The following is a 20744-nucleotide window of genomic DNA, read 5'->3' as shown; positions in this document are numbered from 1 at the left end:
TCAAATGCGTCATTTTTTAAATCTTTTTTGTCCAAAAAAAATATAGAATTCACTCCTGATTTTCCTTGTAAATCGCAATTTTTTTTATTGCTTTCTAATTATTTTTGTATGAATCTATCAAGTTTATTTATTTAGTAATTTTTTTTTTTTAATAAAGCATTTATAATGCAAATGTTTTTGTTTTGTCATTGGGTGTCATCGGGCATGAACATGTTTTGTGTTATCATTTAAAAGTGAAATATTTTACAAATGTATTTTTGTTTTTAACATGGAGATCTTTTTGAAGAAGAACCATTTTCTTTTAAATATGATAAAGTAACATTAATAAGTGTGACTTGTTAGTAGTTAGTTTATAATTATGTTATAATGAAATGTAAAAATAAGTATGAAATAAAAACTGCACTTTTGTTTTTAATTTTTTGTTTTTAACAATATTTCGTTTTTCGGCCTTTCCCCGTTGGTTGTAGTTTTTTGTTTTATATTAAGGAGGGCATAAGGTTGGTTAAAAGTATTTCTTAGAACATGAAGAAACAGAAAAGTGTGTAATTGTTTATGATTGATGCGGAGAACTTGCGGAGAAAAAACTAAAAGATCTCATAATTAACAAAACCAATTTTATCGATATGTATTAAATATAAAAGAACAATTAATATAATAAAATGTAAAAAGAACAATTTAAGCTATAAAAATAAATAAAAAAGAAATAAAACATAAAATATAAAAAAATAAATAAATAAAAATTGTTAGCAACTATACATAGTAAAATATTACTGAACAGTAGACCTCAAAAAATTAATGTTTGTCTTTACTCTTTAAATTTTTAGTTTATTTTGTATTTTGAAGGTTCTCGATGAAAAGACTTTTCTTAGTCTTCTGCGAGTTTCCTTACAACTACATAGTACTACTAATATATGTTGATATATATTTTCAACAATTAACATATATTTTCAACGACAACGACAAGCAAGTCCCTAGTAGCCCTGTGGTGCGACGGACTTGCGTATATTTTTTAAATGCATGGGTTAATAGCCAGCACTTTATATTATAAACCACGAACTTATTATTTTAACTCGCATGAGTTAAAATGTCAAACGCGCATGCGTAAAATTGCATTGTTAACGCTCTTTAGATATTGTAAATATTTGTGGTGGACATTTATATAAACTGGAGACATGTAAATATTATTTGTTTTTGAAATATATAATAATTATTGTTGTAAAAAAAAAAAAAAAAAACCTAATTTTACTGGATATATATATATATATATATTTATATATATATATTTATATATATTTATATATATATATATATATATATTTATATATATATATATATATATATATTAATTTACAAAAAAGTAAAGAAAATACTTTACCATTATTGCTAACTCGAGAAGGTTAAGAATATCATAAGGACTTCGTCAAAAGTTTTTAAACAAAATATTATTTGAATAGATATCTTAATTTAGTTAAATTTTTATAATGCGGAAGCAAAAAAACTTTTAAAATCGAGTGAGAAGCGTTTAAGCGACGGCATATAGTTGCACGCTATTGTTGCTTTACACCGTAATTTTTTTAAACACGTTTTGTTGCCATTGCTTAGCTCAAGTGATGTTATTTTCCGGCAAATAACCTAAATTTAGTGATTTACGTTATTACTAATTTCTCACAAAAAAACATTTTTGAAAATTTTATATTCTTGGCTAATGCTTTTATTGTTTTTAGGTTTTTATGTTTCATGTGTCTTTTACGGCATTGACATTTTTTGCTGTAAATTATAGATAGAAAATAGATTTTCTATCTAGAAAATCAATTTTCTTTTCTTGCAGTTTCCTTGAAGCTTTTGGAACTATCTTTGTTTCTTTTGCAACTTTTTTTCCTGTCTATCTCTTCGTTCTCCAGTGTATCCATTAAGATGTGAGTCCTTTTTTTTGGAACAATTGTTTTCAAGCAACTTTGTCCAAAACTTGTTCAAAATAATAAATAGAAAGGTCTGTCAAATAGCTGCAGCTTGTAATAATATTCTAATAGTAACATTTTTCCTCTTGCCAATGGAGTTTGTAATGTTGTTAATTAAAAACCTCGTAAAATTCCAATGCATACATTTATTTATTTAACTTATTCATAAACAATAAAATTATTGATGAGAAGCGGCACGCCAGGCCACTCTGGGATAAAACTACAGACTAGCTTTCAAATAAAAAAGTATTTTGAAATTACAATTAAGTGCTATTATAATAATAGTTCATGTTTGAAGTTATTTATATTTGTTGAAATTACCACGTTTTAGTTAAAGTGTTCCATGGTTTGACCACATACTATTTGGTTGGTAAAAAAATTGTTTCTTTACGCGCAGTTTCAAACAAGTTGTGCTTTGAGTTATTTGGTGTGTCTTCGAGCTCGAAAACTATACCTTGATGACGTTGAGTTTGGCTGATGTTGAGGGCCGTGAAGTTTATTATGTTGATTTTCTTGTTGATTTTGTATTGTTAATAATAAGATCTGCTTTTGTTCGTCGTTTGGTTAGCGTTTCCAAATTTAATTTTGATAGTTTCTGAGTCTAGGGTGAGTCATTTTATGTTAGAAATTTGTTTCTTAGCTAAGTGTTGAACTTGTTTGTATTTAACTATATCTTGACCTAGATATGGTGACTAGGCTTGTACTGCGAATCCCAACTGTGGGCGAACTTATAAAATATACAATGTGCACCATAGCGCACTTGCCTCACAAACAAAGGATCCGTGATTCAAACCCCACCTCTGGGCAAGTTTTGCGACATCGGTTAGGAAGGAGGCGTGAACTTCCAGATGTTGTGCACAATAGCTGGTGCAGTTAACTGACAGTGTTGTTCATTGTACAGATTGCAGTAAAAAAAATTTTCTTGTTGCAACCAGTGTGCATGACTTTGCACTTCATCCAAATTGATCTCCACAATTATTTTACAGCCGTCTGCGTACATTTTGAAATGATGTAGTATTTTGTCAGGTAGATCTCTGATGTAGATGTAGGAGTAGTCCGAGAACAGACTTTTGTGGCACACAGCTATAGACTGTTTTTCATTCAGATTTGTTTTTACCAAGAGTTACACGTTAAAGGTTATTGGTTAGCCAGCTCTTGATTCATTTGTGAAAGGTGTCAATCAACCTGTACAATTTCAGCTTGTGCAGTAGACGACGGTGCCAAACTTTGTCGAATGTTTTTGCAAGTCCGTAAATACTATGTCAGGTGACTTGCGGGCAGCTTCTGTCAGAACGTTGCGAGTTTCGAGTAGGTTAGTGAGACAAATTTTTCCTTTTTAAAATCCGTGCTGAGCAGGGCTTTTCAAATCCGTGTTGAGACGGTACTTCGCTGCCCTCAAGCGACACTGAGAATATGATGCTTAGTAGAATAGCAAAGTTTTCTGCAAAGTAATTAAGAATGCATGGGTGAATGCCATAGAATCCCATTGATATGGTTTTGATCAAATACGAAAGCTTTTTTTGGCAGACTTGTATGGTGTGAAGGTGTTCGGCTGGTGAATGCTGGTGGAGTGAGTTTTGAATATCGGGAAAGGTCATTCGACTCGGTTTTGAAGACTGATAATCATTTAGTTTCTTGCAGATTACTTAAAAGTCTTTTTTGTTTGATTGTTTGTTGTTTTAATTTGACGAACGCCTTCGTGTATTTTTTGCTTGCTGTTGACGTATGAGCGTTCATGTGTTTTTGCTTGCTGTTGACGTATGAAAGACTTTTGAGTCTTGTCGGCTATTTTTGACCAGATCCTCTTCAAAAACGAGAACTGCAGTTTTGAAATACTTTTTTACAACTTTATTTGTATTTTTGTGCTGTTTGCGTAAAAGTGGCTTGTTTATGCTACTTGCTATGATAAATTTTCTCAAGAGCTTGTTTTTTAACTTTACAGCGTTTGCGACGCCTTTGGTCACCCACGTTTTGTACTTCATAGTATAATGGATACTCATTGAAGGGATGTAAAATGATGTTGCTTTGTTATATTTTTTGATGAATGTTTGATATTTTTTGAAAACTGGTAACCCATCAAGAGCCGATTTCCAATCGAATCTTGAAATATGCGTAGAGATTAAGTCGTAGTCGGCTAAGCTCTATACCAAGCAATTCATTGAGGTAATTAAGGAGATGATTGAGTTTCATAATTTACATTAATACTTAAAGTAAGATAGCAAATTGCTTAACGTTTAAAAGTATAAAAATGTATCATTTGGGGACAAAATGGTTTCTTTAAGCTTTTTTTGGGAAAAAGAGAAAAATCAAAATGTTTTAAATTTATTTTGTTCTAAAGAAAAGCTCTACGAAATGAAATGCTTTATTTTTGAAGAAAACAATTTTAGATCTTGTTGCTCTACGGTTGATTTGCCAACTGCTATGACCAAAAGATTTCATTGTGCATTAGATGGAAGCGGCGAGGACTATTGCTCATGATATATCTTAGGCTTTTGATAAAGTTTGGTATGCTGGTCTTCGTAAGTTTGCTTGATATGGTGTATCTGGGAAAGTTTTTGAGATCAAAAAATCTTTACTTTCTAAGCGCTTTACTAAAGTCATCCTAGAAAGTTAACATTTTTATTTATTTCCAGTAACTTCTGAAACAAATATTTACCACAATCATAAGATCTAGAACGGCAACTAACAAACTGATGACCGAGACGGACATCAGTTTGCTAGTAAAACAGCTTTTCAGTTTTTATTAGGATGGCAAATTACTTCTCGATATAACAGGTACAAAAAATACCATTGCTTGAAAAACAGGAGATGGAATTGAGAAACTGCAGGTGATTATTAAAACTGAAAGCAGGAAACAAACAAGCTACTGCTTGTCTAACAGTTTTGTATGAATAGAAATTGCGCAGATGTAGTGCAGGATTTGGTATTAAATACCACATCCTCCAATACCAGCATTCATAAGGGAATTTGTGTCTTCATCAAAGAAGCACTCGACTGCAAACTTGTCCACATCTGCTGCCGTCACTACATTTTAGAGATTGTTATTGAAATTCTTTGGAAAGAAATGGTAACATTTTACTATGAAGCTTTTACAAATCACCAGCTAAGAGAAGATTATTGCAAACTCCTTCAATTGTGCCGAGTCTTCCTTGGAGTAGATTTAACTGGAATAGACATTACATTCCGGTGTCCTGGTATAACTCACCATGCATAGTGAATGGCGAAGGCTATATACCCCATGAAAACAGTGCTGTTTAAAAACCAACTAAAGTTGAGAGCAAAAGAGTTCAAAGGTCTTACTAAGCTTGCTCTCTTTGTTACCTTTGTTCATGGGCGCTTTTGGCACCACTGACTCCTTTGTATGATTGGATCATGCTTGATCAATCTAAATATATGCAAACCAAGCAATCGCAGATTTCTCACTATCTGCCTTATCTCGTCATCTGTGGTTCTTTTCAAAACATCTTGTAGGCCTGAACATAGCGTAAAACCACACATCAAGAAAGCTATGGCAAACGAACTCCTGCTTTAAAGAGTCAGACAGCCATGGATAGAGTGAAGTTCAAAGATGAAAACTTTAATCAATTTAAAACATTTCTGATTGAGAGAACCAACTGTATCTTTGATTTGGTGAATGCAACATTGATAGAATAGTCCAAACGTTTTTGGTCAATTATTCGGAAGAATGGCAGGTTGATTCATCTTACCAGAAGTTATTCAACCATGTGATACTGCTGAAATTATTCAATAACAATGTAGAACATTGTGTGGTTTTAATTTAGAAATACAAACAACCTCCAACAAAAGATGAAAAGCAAAAGCAGTTCCTACTCCATTTTGTCTAAAGTCACCGAGAACAATCCCCGAGTTCGTCTAAAATTTGGTATTACAGTGGAGTATAAGAGTATTTAATCATTTACACAATCATACAATGACATTGTATTTGTGAAATGTTTAAAACATTGAGTGTAATTTGTTTAACTTGCATTATTTTTAAAGATATGAAAACTCAAAGCGCCCCTAAATTTTGTTTAATTCAGATTTAAGTTTTTTTGTTAGCGTTTTACAACCCATCGTCAGAGATACAAAGAGCAGTACGCATGAAAGCATGTACTAGTTTTAAACACAGAAATTTCCGTTATTGTACCAGCTACATCCACCAAAACTACTAGCTACATCCATTAAAAATAATTTCAAGAGCTTTTTCTCCACAAAACATTTCTAATTCTAGTTTAAATAAAACAGCAAAGATTACTGAAACTAAAAGAGGAAAATGCTCATAGTTAAAAAATATTTCACAATTATTAACATCCCACGAAAATTCATCGCCATTGTTTTATGATCGCTATTGTTTTATGATCACCCATGTTTTATGATCATGATTGAATGATAAAACCTAAATGTGTGAAAATGTTTTTAAAAAAGGGAGAAATGTTTAAAATATAGAAATAGATTTTTAAAATAAAAAAAATAGTTTAAAAGTTTTTCAAAAAATGCTTAAAATAGAGTTATTTTTTTTAATTGAGAAGCTATATAGCAGGGGGTTAGCTTTTCGAGGACACAGTAAATTTTTAGACAATTACAATAGAAACTTTATGGTGTCACTAGAAATGATTGTAAAATATGATTCTTTTTAAAAGAGGGTATACTCAAGTATTTTTTAATATACTTAAGTATGGAAACTATGGTTCTGCAAAAAATTCATACATGCCAAAACTGTGTCAAAAGCATTATATTATGAACTTAATAATATTTGGAACAGAAGTGAAAAACAATCAGTGGTATAAAAAAAAAGCAAAACATTTCTGATTCGACACCTGATATTTCTCACACTGATCAATCGTCATTGATAATTTGTGTATTTTTACGTTTTTTTGACTATAATAATAAAGTTTAATTATAAATACAAACTAAATTTGGAAGATTGCAAAGGACAACCATACGATAATGCCAGTAATATGTTCAGCATTTGCAATTGCTTAAGTACCAAAATTTTTAAAAAATATGCATGTGTCATTTTTATTTCTTATGTTTGCCATAAATATAAATTTAATTGGTGAAACTGATGAATCAGAAAAGAAACTGTGCATTTTTAATACTTTGAATAGCTTTAAACTTCCAATGCTTTCTAAATGTTAAATGTCTAAATGCTAACTAGGGATGTACCAAAATTTCGGCCGGAATTGGAGACTTTTATTAGGTTATCCCGGCCGAAATTACAATATTTTAGACCGGAACACCGGAATTTATTTTTTATCTTTTTTGTTAAGACATGTGACATAGAATGTGTAAATTAAATCAAAAAATCATTGTCCAACAGGGTAATGAAGAACTATAGGTAAACCTAGGTAAAAAATACAAATTTCTTAACGAAAACAATTGCGTTCGTTAAGAAACTTGTATTTTTTACATTACATTTTTTACATTGCAATGTAACTTTGTTTGCAGAAATCAATTATGTTTTACTTTAATTTGTTGATAAAATTTTGTTAATCTACCGGAATTTTATTAAAAATTCCCTTTCCGCCGGAATTCAAAAATTCCATTCCGATACACCCCTAATTAAAATATGGTAATAAAAGTTTCAAAACTTTCCGATTTGGGTTTTTAACAGAATGTAATTTGACATTAAAATAAAGAGAATTTCTGTTTTATTATCGTAAAATATGTTGAGACGATGACCATTGCGCTACGGCTATTCATATGTTTATTTGAGATTTTGAAATATATTGAACAAATGAACATGAACAATTCAGTCTTTGGAAAGATGATAGAAAACTTGCAAAAACGGATTCGCTTCAACCTCGTTTGAGGCAGCAAGGAAGACAAATTACAAAGACAAGTTCCTGACCATCGTATCATTCACATAATATACAAAATATTTGATTGAGACCTGGCGGCTATACATAGTATAAAACTGACTTTTGCACTAAAGATCTAATTGTATCAGTAAGAAAACATTGGGTGCTTGATTCTAAGCACCAAATGTTTTACTTGTGGTTCTATCAAATCAAAACTAAGTATGATTTAAAAGCTCAATAGCAATAGCCTGTTATTCGAGATTGAAACGCCAAACATCCATAAACAGATGGGGTACAACTTTGGCTGTTACCCCAAGGATCATTAATACTTCAGCCTGAGGAACAAAAATGTTGTTAGCAATTTTCAAGAACGATTGTCATGAGCGCCCTATCTAACAATTCTTAGATGATTGGAAAGAAATGAAACTTACATAGGTAAGAACTAATTGACCTAGACCACTAAATAGGAGTGAGAAAATCAAGTTCTTTCAATACGAGCAAATCAAGTTCTTTCTTAGTCCTCTTGACTGTAAAAAATGGATTGAATCACAAAAACTCGAGCCTATGACCACTTTCTGACATGTTTGCCTAACACAGATAGGCAGTAACTCAATTATATCTAGAGCAATGAACTGCTACAAGTTCCACCATACTCAAGCACCTTGGAATGTGAGAGCAGCAAGAGAAAATTTCGAAATATAGTGTAAACCATAAGTTAGCATCATTTTCAAATAAATTTTTTATGGGTGCTGCTATTATTTTTACCACTCAAGATTACATATAAAAAATACCTGAACAATTGCATATACATCTTTGGGGTAACAACAATAAACGTGGGTTCATTCAAAAAAAATACGTTTTATCTTGACACTACATTTAACTTACGTTATATCAGCAACTCTACTGCGCAATTTTTATAAAGGATCCAAAATCGGCTGTATTCTTTGTTGCTTAACATATGCAGCAAAGAGCACAGGCTGATATTTTATAGAAGCTAATATATGAGCTAATATATATTTTATGAGCTAATATTTTATAGAAGACCAAATGATAATAAAAAAAGAACTTTGCTACATTACGTTTTTCGTTGTGTATGGAAAATACAAAAAAAAATTTAACACACCTTAAGTGATTTCCGCTGTGAAAAACATATTTGAAAAAAATTCAATTTAAACACGTAAAGAATCAAAGTGATATTATCCATCCAAAAACTTTACATATAAAAAACAAATAAAAGAGATAAAAAAAGTTCAAGAAAAATAAACAAATATATAATACATAAACTAAACAATCTTTAAAAAATCAGTGTAAACTTGTTTTTCTCATATCGTGTAACACTTTGTCTATAGGAGATTGATCTGTGTCACCCTTTAAAAAAAGTTTTATTAATGTTTTTGCACCTATAGCGCGTAAAGAAGGAAGAAGCAGTAGCAATTTTCCAAATCTCGCAGGTGTTTGTGGGTGAGTGTTACGAACATACTCGCCCAACATGCTTTGTGCATAGTCTTGCAAGTTTTCAATGTACTGACCGCAACGTAACCCTTCAAGATCTAAACAAATATTTTTAAAAGATTACATGTAATTACTGTCTTTACCTTATCTTTTTTTTAAAAATTATCTAATTTTAATGACTTATATATTTTAATGACTGATGGAAAATAGTTTTGTTGCTGCTTGTTTTAAAATAACTCTGGTTATTCTGCCGAATAGAAAAATATAACTTATGTAGGAGAACGTGGAGATAGAAAGCCCATGTGGAGTCTATTCTTTATTTAATCACTAAATGACGTCATTTGTTTTCACTGTACCAATAAAATATGTACTAGTTTTTAGTCAAAGAATAAAAAATAAGGGCTTTTACCCCATGTTACCCCATGTTTTTCTATAAGTTTCTTAATAAATCTAAAAAAAAAAAAACAATCCCAAATAAACCCAAAACACTTTTTTCGCATTAAAACAAAATAAACATTTCTGATTGTAGTTGATTAATTTACTATTTCCTTTACTGATATTTTATCAGAAAAGAAATTCAACTCCACTACCTACCAGGTTTGAATAGCACAGTAGCCTTGAGACACGCAAACTCTGTGCAGTCAATTGCTAAGTTCTGAAATCTATACACAATTTGTTGTAAAGTCTGTAATTCTTGTATATCATTTAAACCTTTTTGGGAACTAGCATTTTCGGCACCAATTGAATAAAGCAATACTCCTAATTCTATAGGTTCGGAATACTGAATCATTGATAAAATAAATAGTTCACTCCAAGACTCTTCAAGCAATAACGCTTGGTCAGAGAAAGGCAATTCAAGAAACTTTGGTATACTTTGAGCCCAACTAACAGACATAAAAAGAAAGTGAAGAGAAGAATGATATAATTTATCAGAGTTGAATTTAGATGACATGGTATAACTATTAGGTATGTTTTGTGTTCCTCTATTTTCAATATCTTCGTGTTCATTTAAATTGAGCTTATCCCCGGCTATAAGAAAGCCAGTAGGACAAGGATTGTTGTTATTGTTTTGTACTTGTTGTGTTAAAGGATTTGTTGCGTCTAAAAGTGAAGCAATCGTAACGCTTTCGCCGTCGTTAGAATTTTCTCCTGATGCATAACTTATATCTTCAGATTTTGGTTGAAACTGATTAAATTCGCTATCGTAACCTCGAGCTTGTTGCGGCATGAAAGCTTCTTCGTAACTCACAAAGGAGACACCTTGCGGACCTTGCGGATATTTAACATCAATATTAGATGGTATTTGAACTGATTGAGGAGCGCGATGTTTGGAATCATTTTGTTTGCTGCGTGTCCTGTTGTTGTTGAGGCGAGGTGACCTTTCGTGCTGAACAGCTAAAAAAGTTGAACAAAAATTTTTCAATTTTTTTACTTAAAATAGTTTATACTCGGTCCTCATTTTTAACTTTTTTTAAACTAATGTTATCCAGCTTAGAGCTTAGATGTCATGCGCTGGACAACATTAGCAAATTTTTGTTTTGACTAACAATAAAATAAAAGATAGTAACTGACCGTCTCGATTCATATGTACATCATAACATTTCCTCAAACGACATGCCTGACATTGATTGCGGCGTGCAACATCTACTTGGCAGTTGCCGTTCTCTTTACATAGAAACAAGAGGTTTCTGCGAACTGCACGTTTAAAAAACCCACGACATCCATCACATGTAAAAACACCATAATGCCTTCCTGATGATTTATCGCCACATACACGACACGGAAGCAAGTGCTTTTTGTCTTCTATAAAAAAAAGTTTACTGTTAGAAATAAGTTTACTATTAGAGCTAAAGTAAACATTTGGTAAAAATAAAAGTTAGGATCCAGCATGCTACATCGCATAGTAAGTCAAAAAATCAAGATTCATATTTTTTTTAGATGTTTGTCACCATATTTTTTAAAAAGATGAGTGCAGAAAATTAGCGGCACTTGCCACAAAAAAATTGCGAAATGCGACTATTAAACTTTAATTTTTGAATAATTCTGAAACGAGAAATGTTTTTTTGTTTGTTGAAAAGCATTAAGACAAAAACACTGGTTATAGCGTAAGTTGTGTTCTAACTTCGTAATATTTTCCTAATATTACGAAATTAAAACACAACTTACGAGAAATTTTGTGGTGAATTAAACATGTTTTATTGCTTCCTAATTAATCATGTTTCTGTGTAACAGTGTAAACATGTTTCAGTTAAAACGTATTGCGATAAAATACTACGCTGCTGAAAATTATGGAACGGTTTTAAAAAAATTAAAAAGGTGTTTCGAAAAATAGCAAAAAAAATTCCACTAATTATAATTATCAAATTATAGCATTTATCAAATTATCAAAAACGTAGTTACTTAAAAATAATTTTATAAAATTTTCGTAAATGTCGAAATCAGGTTACTTGTTCGAAAATATTTTTCACAAAAAATGGAATAAAACAATATTTAGAGTTGTTCTGGTCAATTTTTCTCCAAACACCGCACAGTGGGCCAGAATAGCTTTAAAACTGGACAAAATTAATTTTTTTTTGTTTTGAATTTTTTAGTTAAATAATTATTTTAAGGGCACTTGTTAGACTTAAGAAAAATTAATCCATAGATTTTTAAGCATTTATTTACAATTGTCAGACATTTTAATGTATTTCAGACGTTTTGCAATGTTTTGAAGCAATTCTGCCCCACTGTGCGGCGCACAGTGGCGAAGAATTTTATTAAAAAAAGAAACGTCTTTTTCATTTTCATGTGACGAAAATGAAAAAAGGCGCTATGAAACATTTTATGGTGGTAATGTATAAAAGAGTCTCTGGTCCACCTTATCCACGTATTTTACTTTTAGGGTAGGACTGACCTTTACACCCTGTCGAACCACTCTGTTGAACCCATAATCTAGCTCAATTCTTTTGTTTAAAAAATATTGTGTTAAAGCTGAAATTTATTAAAAATTCCAAATTTTTTTTCAAGAATTCTTCAATTTCAGGTTTGCCGCTATTTTTGCTAATAAAAAAATAACTTTAAAGTGCTTAAAATATACATTAATAAGTATTTAAAAATTTTAAGGATTTAAAATATATTATTTTTGTTTAATTTTTTCAAACAATGCGCTTTTTGTTTATATTTTCACTTAGATACAGTTTCAAATTTTTTTTTTTATGAAATTGCTGATGATTGCAGATTGTAAAACTTTTTTTTGTTGTACTTGTAGAGCCCTTTTTGTGTGAATTAGTGGAAATGTGTCAATTTCACCAGTAGAAACCAGGTCATGAACTCTTGAACTATGGCGTTCTTTTTCTTTGTAAGATTTGTTTTGAGCAAATTTAAACGAGTAAAATTAATCGAGTTTTCGAGTAACTTCTTTTTAGTGACTTTTTACATTAAATTCCAATTACTGTAATTTATTTTAGTGTAAATTTATTTTAGTGTAAATATTTTACTGTAATTTATTTTAGCAATTTATCTTAGTGAATCGGTTAGAATACGTTTTATTATTACTTATTCGTGCAAGCTTTTTATTTTTTTTATTTTTTCTATTATCACTTACTCGAAAATACATTAAAAACGTTTGACAATTGTAAATAAATGTTTAAAAATATATGGAGTAATTTTTTTTAAATCTAACAAGTGTCCTTAAATAATTATTTAACTTAAAAATCCGAAACAAAAAAAAATAAATTTTGTTCAGTTTTGGAGCAATTCTGTGCGCCGTACAGTACCTCAGAAACTTTAAAAAGTGGCCTAAAATCAATTTTTAGGAGAAAGTTTTTTAATTTTAATGAAATGAATGAAGTTTAATGAAAATAAGTTTAATAAAAAGTTTTGAAAAACTTTTTAAACATTAGGATTATTTTTTGGATAATCTCTTATTCGGCAATAATTTTTTTTTATAGAATTTAGAGCATTAGAAGCAAGTTTTACAAGCATCTTAACGTATTTATAACACAACTTATTATTATTAATTGAAAATTATTTTATCTCTATCTAAAATATGGAAAATATTAATAATAAATTATTTACCAAAACTAATACGCATTAACGTTTTTGAAAATTATATTTAAAAATTGATGCTGTTTTTTGATAGATAAATAACTTTAGCCGTTTTTTGACCTCTTGGAGGCACTGGGCAGCGGTAATTAAAAAATAAAGCAAATTTCTCGTTATCTGTTGTTGCTATACAATTCTGAGCTGTTGATTTTTAATGCTTCGTTCTTAATTACTTCACAATTAAGCCTATAGTGACCACTCATGTAATTAATATTACGGCTGCCGAAAGACTTATGTTGTGTCTGAATTAAATGTTTGTTTAAAAGAAATCTTATTTCATCTTAAAATAAAAAATGAACTTTTTTTTTCGAAAATTAACATTAAGGACATTAAGGTTAATAAATTTATATCATTATATCCAGAGCTAACACTAAACTTTCGTATTTTCATAATGATGTTCAATAAGCGTAATTTTTTTTGAATGTTATGTATGCAGAAAATTCGGGTATTTATATTTCATACATTAAAATTTTATATTAAAAAAAATAATAATATTTTTGCATAAATATTACAGGCCTCGGTGGGAGTAAACAAGTGCAAAAAGCTCTCCTATAATGAATATGGCGAGCCATGAGAGCTGCTCCTCTAAACAGCTTTTAACAAGAGCTTTCGTACATAGCATTGACTAAGAAAAATGTTTATGAAAGAATATTATCAATTTTTTTTTCATAATGGCATTTTTATTTAAGATTTTTTTATTTAAGAAACCAATCAGTTAGTTTAATCTAAAACATTGATAAAAAAAAGTAAAAATTTAAATCTTAAAAGTGACAATTGATAAAAACTCAAAAACTGGTAATGTAGCATATACAAAATTTATTTGCCACTTTGTTTGGAATTTGTCTACTGGTTCAGATTATTTTATTTTATTTATTTACAATTAAAAAATTTACAAAATACAATTTTAAATAAATGCTTAAAAATCTATGGAGTAATTTTTCTTAAGTCTAACAAGTGCCCTTAAAATAATTATTTAACTAAAAGCATTTTGGTGTTCGAGATGTAAATAAAATTTGTGCATATAGTATTTTTAATTCCCTCAAATTGATGGGTTCGAAGACGGGGGTTCAAATTTTATATGGTCATAATTTTTATTTCATTAAAATAACTTTTTAACAATAAAAGATTATTCTAATTTTAGATTTTAAAATTATTAAAATTTTAAAATTATTAATTTAATTTTAAATCAATATAAATTTAATTGAGAATAATAAATAACTATTTTTTTTATCAGCTTATTGTTTTTACGTTTAGGGTAGGGGTGGGGGAGGGAGGTGTTGACTTAGGTTGAGAAAACTTAGGAGCTTTTGTTCCCAGGCTTCAATTATTCAAGATTCTAGTACTGGTCGCACATAAACTCAGTAGGCTTTTAACAAAAGTTGTGAATTGTTCCTGATGAAAGGATTTTAAAAGTAGGTGAATACAGGAGTATGCTATATATAAAATACAAGTGCAATGATCAGAGAACTTTGTATCAGAAGACATGGTAATTCAAACATCCTAAATTGAATAAACAATTTAAATTTGGTAACAAAACATAATGAATAAAAATGAATAAGTTAAAAATATGTTCCGTGGCTTAAATAAACATTTGTTGGTTGCTGTTTTGAGTTGTAAATCATTGAACAAGTCAGAGATTTTTTGGTAAAAATATAATCGTTGTAATCATTTCTCAATTGATACAATTTGATATCACCTACAAACTTAATCTCCATCAATGCAAAAAAATCATGTTATTAACAAAAGTTAGAAACAATATAGGTCCTTATTCCCAGTTCCCTGTGGTATTCCCCACTCTATTCTGATCAAATCTAGTTATACAGCTCGTATTTAATACCGCAGTGTTGCAATTTGTTCAGAAGTTTAAGATAAGTTACAGAGTCAAATGCTTTTTTAAAATCAGTATAGATGACGTCAACTTTAACTGTTTGTTATTAGCGGCAGATTCCTTTAAAATTGCCAATATTTGTGTGCATGTGGGTCTGTGATTTAAACAACAGAATTGGTGATGTGATATAAAATTAAAATTCTTTACTAGTTTTTTATAATATCAACAATAATTTATTTCATAACTTAGCAAACGATAAAGGTCATGGAAATATGTCAGTAATTGGTTGATAGAGAAGGATTTTAATGACTTTATATCTTACATAGTGATCTTTTCAAAAATTTATGATAAACCACATTTAGCTTAATTGGTCATTTTAAAATGAAGGTATCGGGTTTTAAAATTAATAAAAACAACTAAAAACTTCAAAAATGAGAAAAGCCATTGAAAAATATAATTTATAAAATATGTTAGTATAATAGTATTAATGTGATAATTATATTTTATAAACCAATATGAAAAATTGGTGGGCGGGCTTTTAAATTTTTCCATTGACCTACCATCTTAAGATGAATAACGAAAAAAAAAAAAAAAGATTTACCAAAACAGGTGTTTTTTTGTTGTTTTTTTTTTTAAATTCGTTATTATCAAAATACTATTTTAATCATTATTTTGTTAACACTTTCTGTACATAACTTACATAGAATATCTTTTTAAGTAAATATGTATGCTTTTCAAAAATCATGTATTTTCTATGCTATGAATCCACAATAAGCCCAATTTACTTAATTATTACTAATAATTCTTGATCTAATATTTTACCCAGGACCGTTTGTAAGACCTTTGCAATTCGTTGGCATCACAGTAACAGTCGTTGTATTTCTTTTTTATCAAAAAAAATATTTTTGAAAAAATCTAAGAGCTTATTTAACTATTTAAAGCAATATATTCTTTAAATTTTAGTAAAAAACAATTTATAATTGATCAAAATTATAACTTATTCAGTGTCTAAAAAAAATGAAAAAAATAAGCATATTCCAAAAAAACCATTAAAAACTTTTTTTCTAAAGTGTTAAAAAAATTTTTTAAATGTTAAAAATTATTTGTTTTATGCAATTAAATCTGAAATAATAAATTTAAAAAATTTCAAAACTTTTAAAATTAAACCAATGATTTTAACATACTGAGAAACCGAATGTTATTTTACAGAATTAGTACTATTTTACAGGACTGCTATCAAAACTAATAATATTTATATTATGTATAATAAATAATAATACATTTTTATTTGTTTTAAGTATATTAATTTATCAAGTCAAATATTTAATAAAGTTGCTTAAAATATTTATTAAAACAACTTGACGTTTTTTACCTCGATAAAATTTATATATGGGGCGATAAAATTTATATATGGGGCGATAAAATTTATATATGGGACCATAAAACTAGGAATAAATTATTTTCTGGGGCCAGAAAAATAGAAACTTTGCGTGGTTGAAATTTTGAATCGATAAGAGATTATAAGGTGAAATTTAAAACCTGGTAACGAGAGTAAATTTACATTAAAAAATTATTAACTTTCATATTTTGGGTTAAAGGGGCAAACATACATAAGTTTTAAGTTTGCTTCTTGCTTAATAGTCCTTTCAAAGACCACAAAACGCTTGCGCACTTTAATACAGGGCCGTAGGAACAAAAATTATATGGGGGGGGGGGGGAGGTGGCAGTACAACCCCAAAATAGTTTTAAGGACCCTTTTTTTAATTTTTTAATTTTTTCAGTCAATTTCTTCAAAATTACTTATTTAAAAACATATTGGGTTGTGGGAGGTAAATGCCCCTGCTGCCCACCCGGTTGCTACGAGTCTGTTAATATCAGTTTTCAATTTCCACTAATACTGTTTTAAAGCTAATTTAAAAAACTTTCAAGCTTTTTCGTTGTTGAAACTTTCCGATTAGCCTATATTAAAAAACAGTACTATTTTGGAAAGTGGATAAGTTATAATTTTTTATTTTTAATATTTTTCTATTTTAATAACTTGTATTCGAAGTTTTACCAATTACTGCCCCTATTACCAATTACTGTCTCTATTACCAATTACTGCCTTTATTACCAATTACTACCTCTACTACCATTTACTGCCTCTATTATCAATTAATGTCGTTATTACCAATTACTGCCTCTATTACCAATTACTGCCTCTATTACCAATTACTGCCTCTATTACCAATTACTGTCTCTACGAGCAGTTTTCAAATGTTGCTCCAAACTAAGGATAAAATTAGCCTAATTGGTTAACTGGTTAAAGATTTGTGGCAGTTTTAATTTATATTTTGTTAGTTTTTTGCTACTTATACGTAAAAATATTACCTAATTACTGTGGAAATTGGTAACTATTTTCTGGAACTTTTCGTTCCAGAGAGATCGAATTGAATTTTCAGTTACATTATAGTCACTTGCAATCGCTCGTTTGCTTGGCGCATCATTTTTTTTAAGTTTAGCTATAATTTCGACTCGTTGATCTTTTGATAATCTTTTTTCTTTGCCTTTAGCCGTAAGAAGTAAGGATCAAAAAATTGGAATAAGAGAACTGTGAATAGACGGCTAAATTTAAAATGAAGTTTTTTTATTAAAGTTTTTTCAATGAGACTTGACTGATAAATCGTTAAAACTTATTATTATCTGTTTAAAACAAGATTTATCATTTACTTCGATTTGAATTCGAATTCAAAGTTATTAAAATAAATGATTCGGGTTGTCTGGAAAGCTTTTTGGAAAGTTAACTATTTGTGTTAGAGATTGTGATTAGAGTTTTAGGTTGAGGCCCACAACTTTTGCCTAGTATCAGTGACTACAGAGTCACTGACACTAAAGCACTTTTTTTATACCTTTTATTATAAACATCTAATGATAAAGTAGTGCTGGATTTATAAACAAATAATTATGAACCAAATTAAAACTTAGAAAAGATAAAAAATTACTCTAAAGTAAATAACAAAAAAACTTTTTAAATTCTTATCGAATTTTTAATAACATGGAACTTTTATAACACCGAATTCTTTAAATAAAATTTTAAATGACGCAGTTTTTTATTGTTTTCATTTTCATTGTTTTGGGTTGTTGAATGTAATAGAATTGAAATTAAAAACTTTTTTACAATTTCTGTTAACTATAACCTTATTAATATTGCAATTTTGGTATAAATTCTAACAATTTTTGACGAGACAAATTTTGGTATATTATTTACATTACATTTATTAATTTCTTAATGGCGAAAAAAGATCAATAATTCTCCTTTCATTCCACCGTTTGAATACATCACAATAAATGATAATACATAAACTTTTTTTTTTTTTTTCTCAGGAAAATTCTGAATATAGAAGACTTTTTTAAAAAATTAAAGATTGTCCCCCCCTCCCTTACTTCGAAACCCGTGTCATCAGCCCTGTAATCATTTATTTCAGAACCCCAAAAAGTTTATTTTTAAAAGAATGTATTTTAGTTCTAAAAATTAATTAATATGATTTTACTTTTATATTCTTACGAAGCAAAAAAAGTTTTAAATAAAAATCAAATGTTATTTTTAGAACTTTTAATTTGCACACAATAACAAATTTTTTTATTAATACATTTGTGTGTGACACACACACAGATATATATATATATATATATATATATATATATATATATATATATATATATATATATATATATATATATATATATATATATATATATATATATATATATATATATATATATATATATATATATATCTGTGTGTGTGTCACACACAAATGTATTAATAAAAAAATTTGTTATTGTGTGCAAATTAAAAGTTCTAAAAATAACATTTGATTTTTACTCTCATTAGCAGGTTTTAAAATTAATTGATATTAATTAATGAGTTTAACATTCGAAAAAAAAAATTTAAATGTTGATAAAATAAAAACTTCAATCAAAGTAATTAGTTTCCTACCTTCAATTCAAATTATTCCGAACAATTTGAAACACGCGACGACCAGCGCAACAAAAACACCAACATTTTGCCACGCTTTCACCAATTATTCTAACCGCATTTTTTTATTTTTAATAAAAATTAAAAAAACTAATAATAAAAATAAAAATAAAATGATAAATAAGATTAATAAAATAAATTATATATTTTCAATTTTTGTAAACAAGTATAAACGTTTCTATAATATTGACAGAGATTTATCTAATAATAATACGTACGAAGTATTTTTTTTTTTTTTAATTAAGTTTTAATTTTTATTTTCAATTTAGTATTTAGTTAAATATTAAAAAAAAATTAAATAGTTATTTCGGCTGTTATTATACACATTAGTAAAAATTTGTAGTAAAATAAACGGTGTTGAGGTATTATGTACAAGAAACCGGAAACGCTGTTAAATTTAATTTATAAGTAATATCTCTAATTTGAAAATATAGTCACATGTTCTGTGATAGATGGGTTAGCGCAAACACAAAATTTTTAAGTTTTTAAAGAAAACATATCGTTTCCTATTTTTCAGAATTCTAAATTCGGAGGGGTGCCTTCTATTTCTTTAAAAGAATTTAAAGGGGAGAATTCATCGAGACAATTTTATATAATAGATAAATGTAAATATTGTTAAAATAGATTTAATTAATGTAAATGAACTTTTTAATTAAAACAATACACACACTATCACTTATGCTTACCTTTGTCCGCTTCCTGAAGTTGAAGTGGGTCGGCGATTTCGGCCATTTTATATTTGAAGTCTTAATCTTTAACTTTTGCCCTTTTCTTAATAAACCATTGTTGTTGTGAGTTGAGAAGAAAGCCCGCTCTTTTTTATTAAAATACCGTTTGATTGGTTTTTTTAAAAGTGTAGAAATCAGCATGTTTTATGACGCATATGAGTCAACCGGTGATGCCGGGAAAATAAAAAAAATTTGTGCCGATGAATTAAGCTATACTATCTAAAGTTAGCCGTAAAAAAACAAACAAGTGCTGATAAAAAACGAACAACGTAAAGCGATAAAAATCATTATCGTGACCATTTTAATATATATATATAATATATAATAATACAATTGTTATAATATAATTTTTTTTTCCTTCTTAAAATAAGTATAACATCAGAAACAAAAGTTTCAAAATAGTTCCTAAAATAAAAGCGCGGTTGTTGTGAATATGAAACTAACGCACTTTAATTATTGATTTGTTAAAAAAAAAACTTTTTTTAGAAAAATCATTATTGAATACTTTTTAACTTTAAATCTTTCTTTTTAACATTTATTTTCAAAATAATTTATTCTGCAGTCCAATAAAATGCTATTTGCAAGTAAAACGTGTGGTGAAGATTGTGGTAAAGTGTGGCATTTTTATTGAATTATGGAGAACGTTTTCAAAACAGCTGGCGTAAATTTTCTATGGTATTAAGAAAACAAGCCGATTTTATAATTATATGCATAAACATAATTTATGTATTTATATATGAGGAATGGACTTGCAAAACCTGATAATTCACTTTTTCAAAAAATCTGACTTGCGCCCACCACTGGATAGCTCTTGTAATTTTGCATCAGGAAAATAATTCAGGACATCCAGAATCAAACAGATAACAAACAGATAAC

General features: G+C 28.7%; 1 protein-coding gene across 2 annotated transcripts; it reads right to left on the bottom strand.

Moving 5' to 3' along the window:
- Positions 1-8927: 8927 nt before the first annotated feature.
- Positions 8928-19976, bottom strand: LOC100204761 (nuclear receptor subfamily 2 group E member 1). Of its 2 annotated transcripts, none has more exons than XM_065788947.1 (4): positions 19827-19976; positions 10784-11014; positions 9806-10606; positions 8928-9309 (listed from the first exon to the last, which is right to left on the bottom strand). In XM_065788947.1, the coding sequence occupies exons 1-4, from the start codon at positions 19870-19872 to the stop codon at positions 9062-9064; spliced, it is 1326 nt and encodes a 441-aa protein (XP_065645019.1). In that variant the 5' UTR covers positions 19873-19976; the 3' UTR covers positions 8928-9061. The 2 variants fall into 2 exon arrangements, with proteins under 2 accessions (XP_065645019.1, XP_065645020.1); XM_065788948.1 differs by lacking the exon at positions 19827-19976 and adding an exon at positions 19102-19232.
- Positions 19977-20744: the final 768 nt, after the last annotated feature.

The sequence above is a fragment of the Hydra vulgaris genome, chromosome 01 (assembly GCF_038396675.1).
Source record: "Hydra vulgaris chromosome 01, alternate assembly HydraT2T_AEP".
Lineage (NCBI taxonomy): Eukaryota > Metazoa > Cnidaria > Hydrozoa > Anthoathecata > Hydridae > Hydra > Hydra vulgaris.
This window is presented reverse-complemented; position numbering and strand designations above follow the sequence as displayed.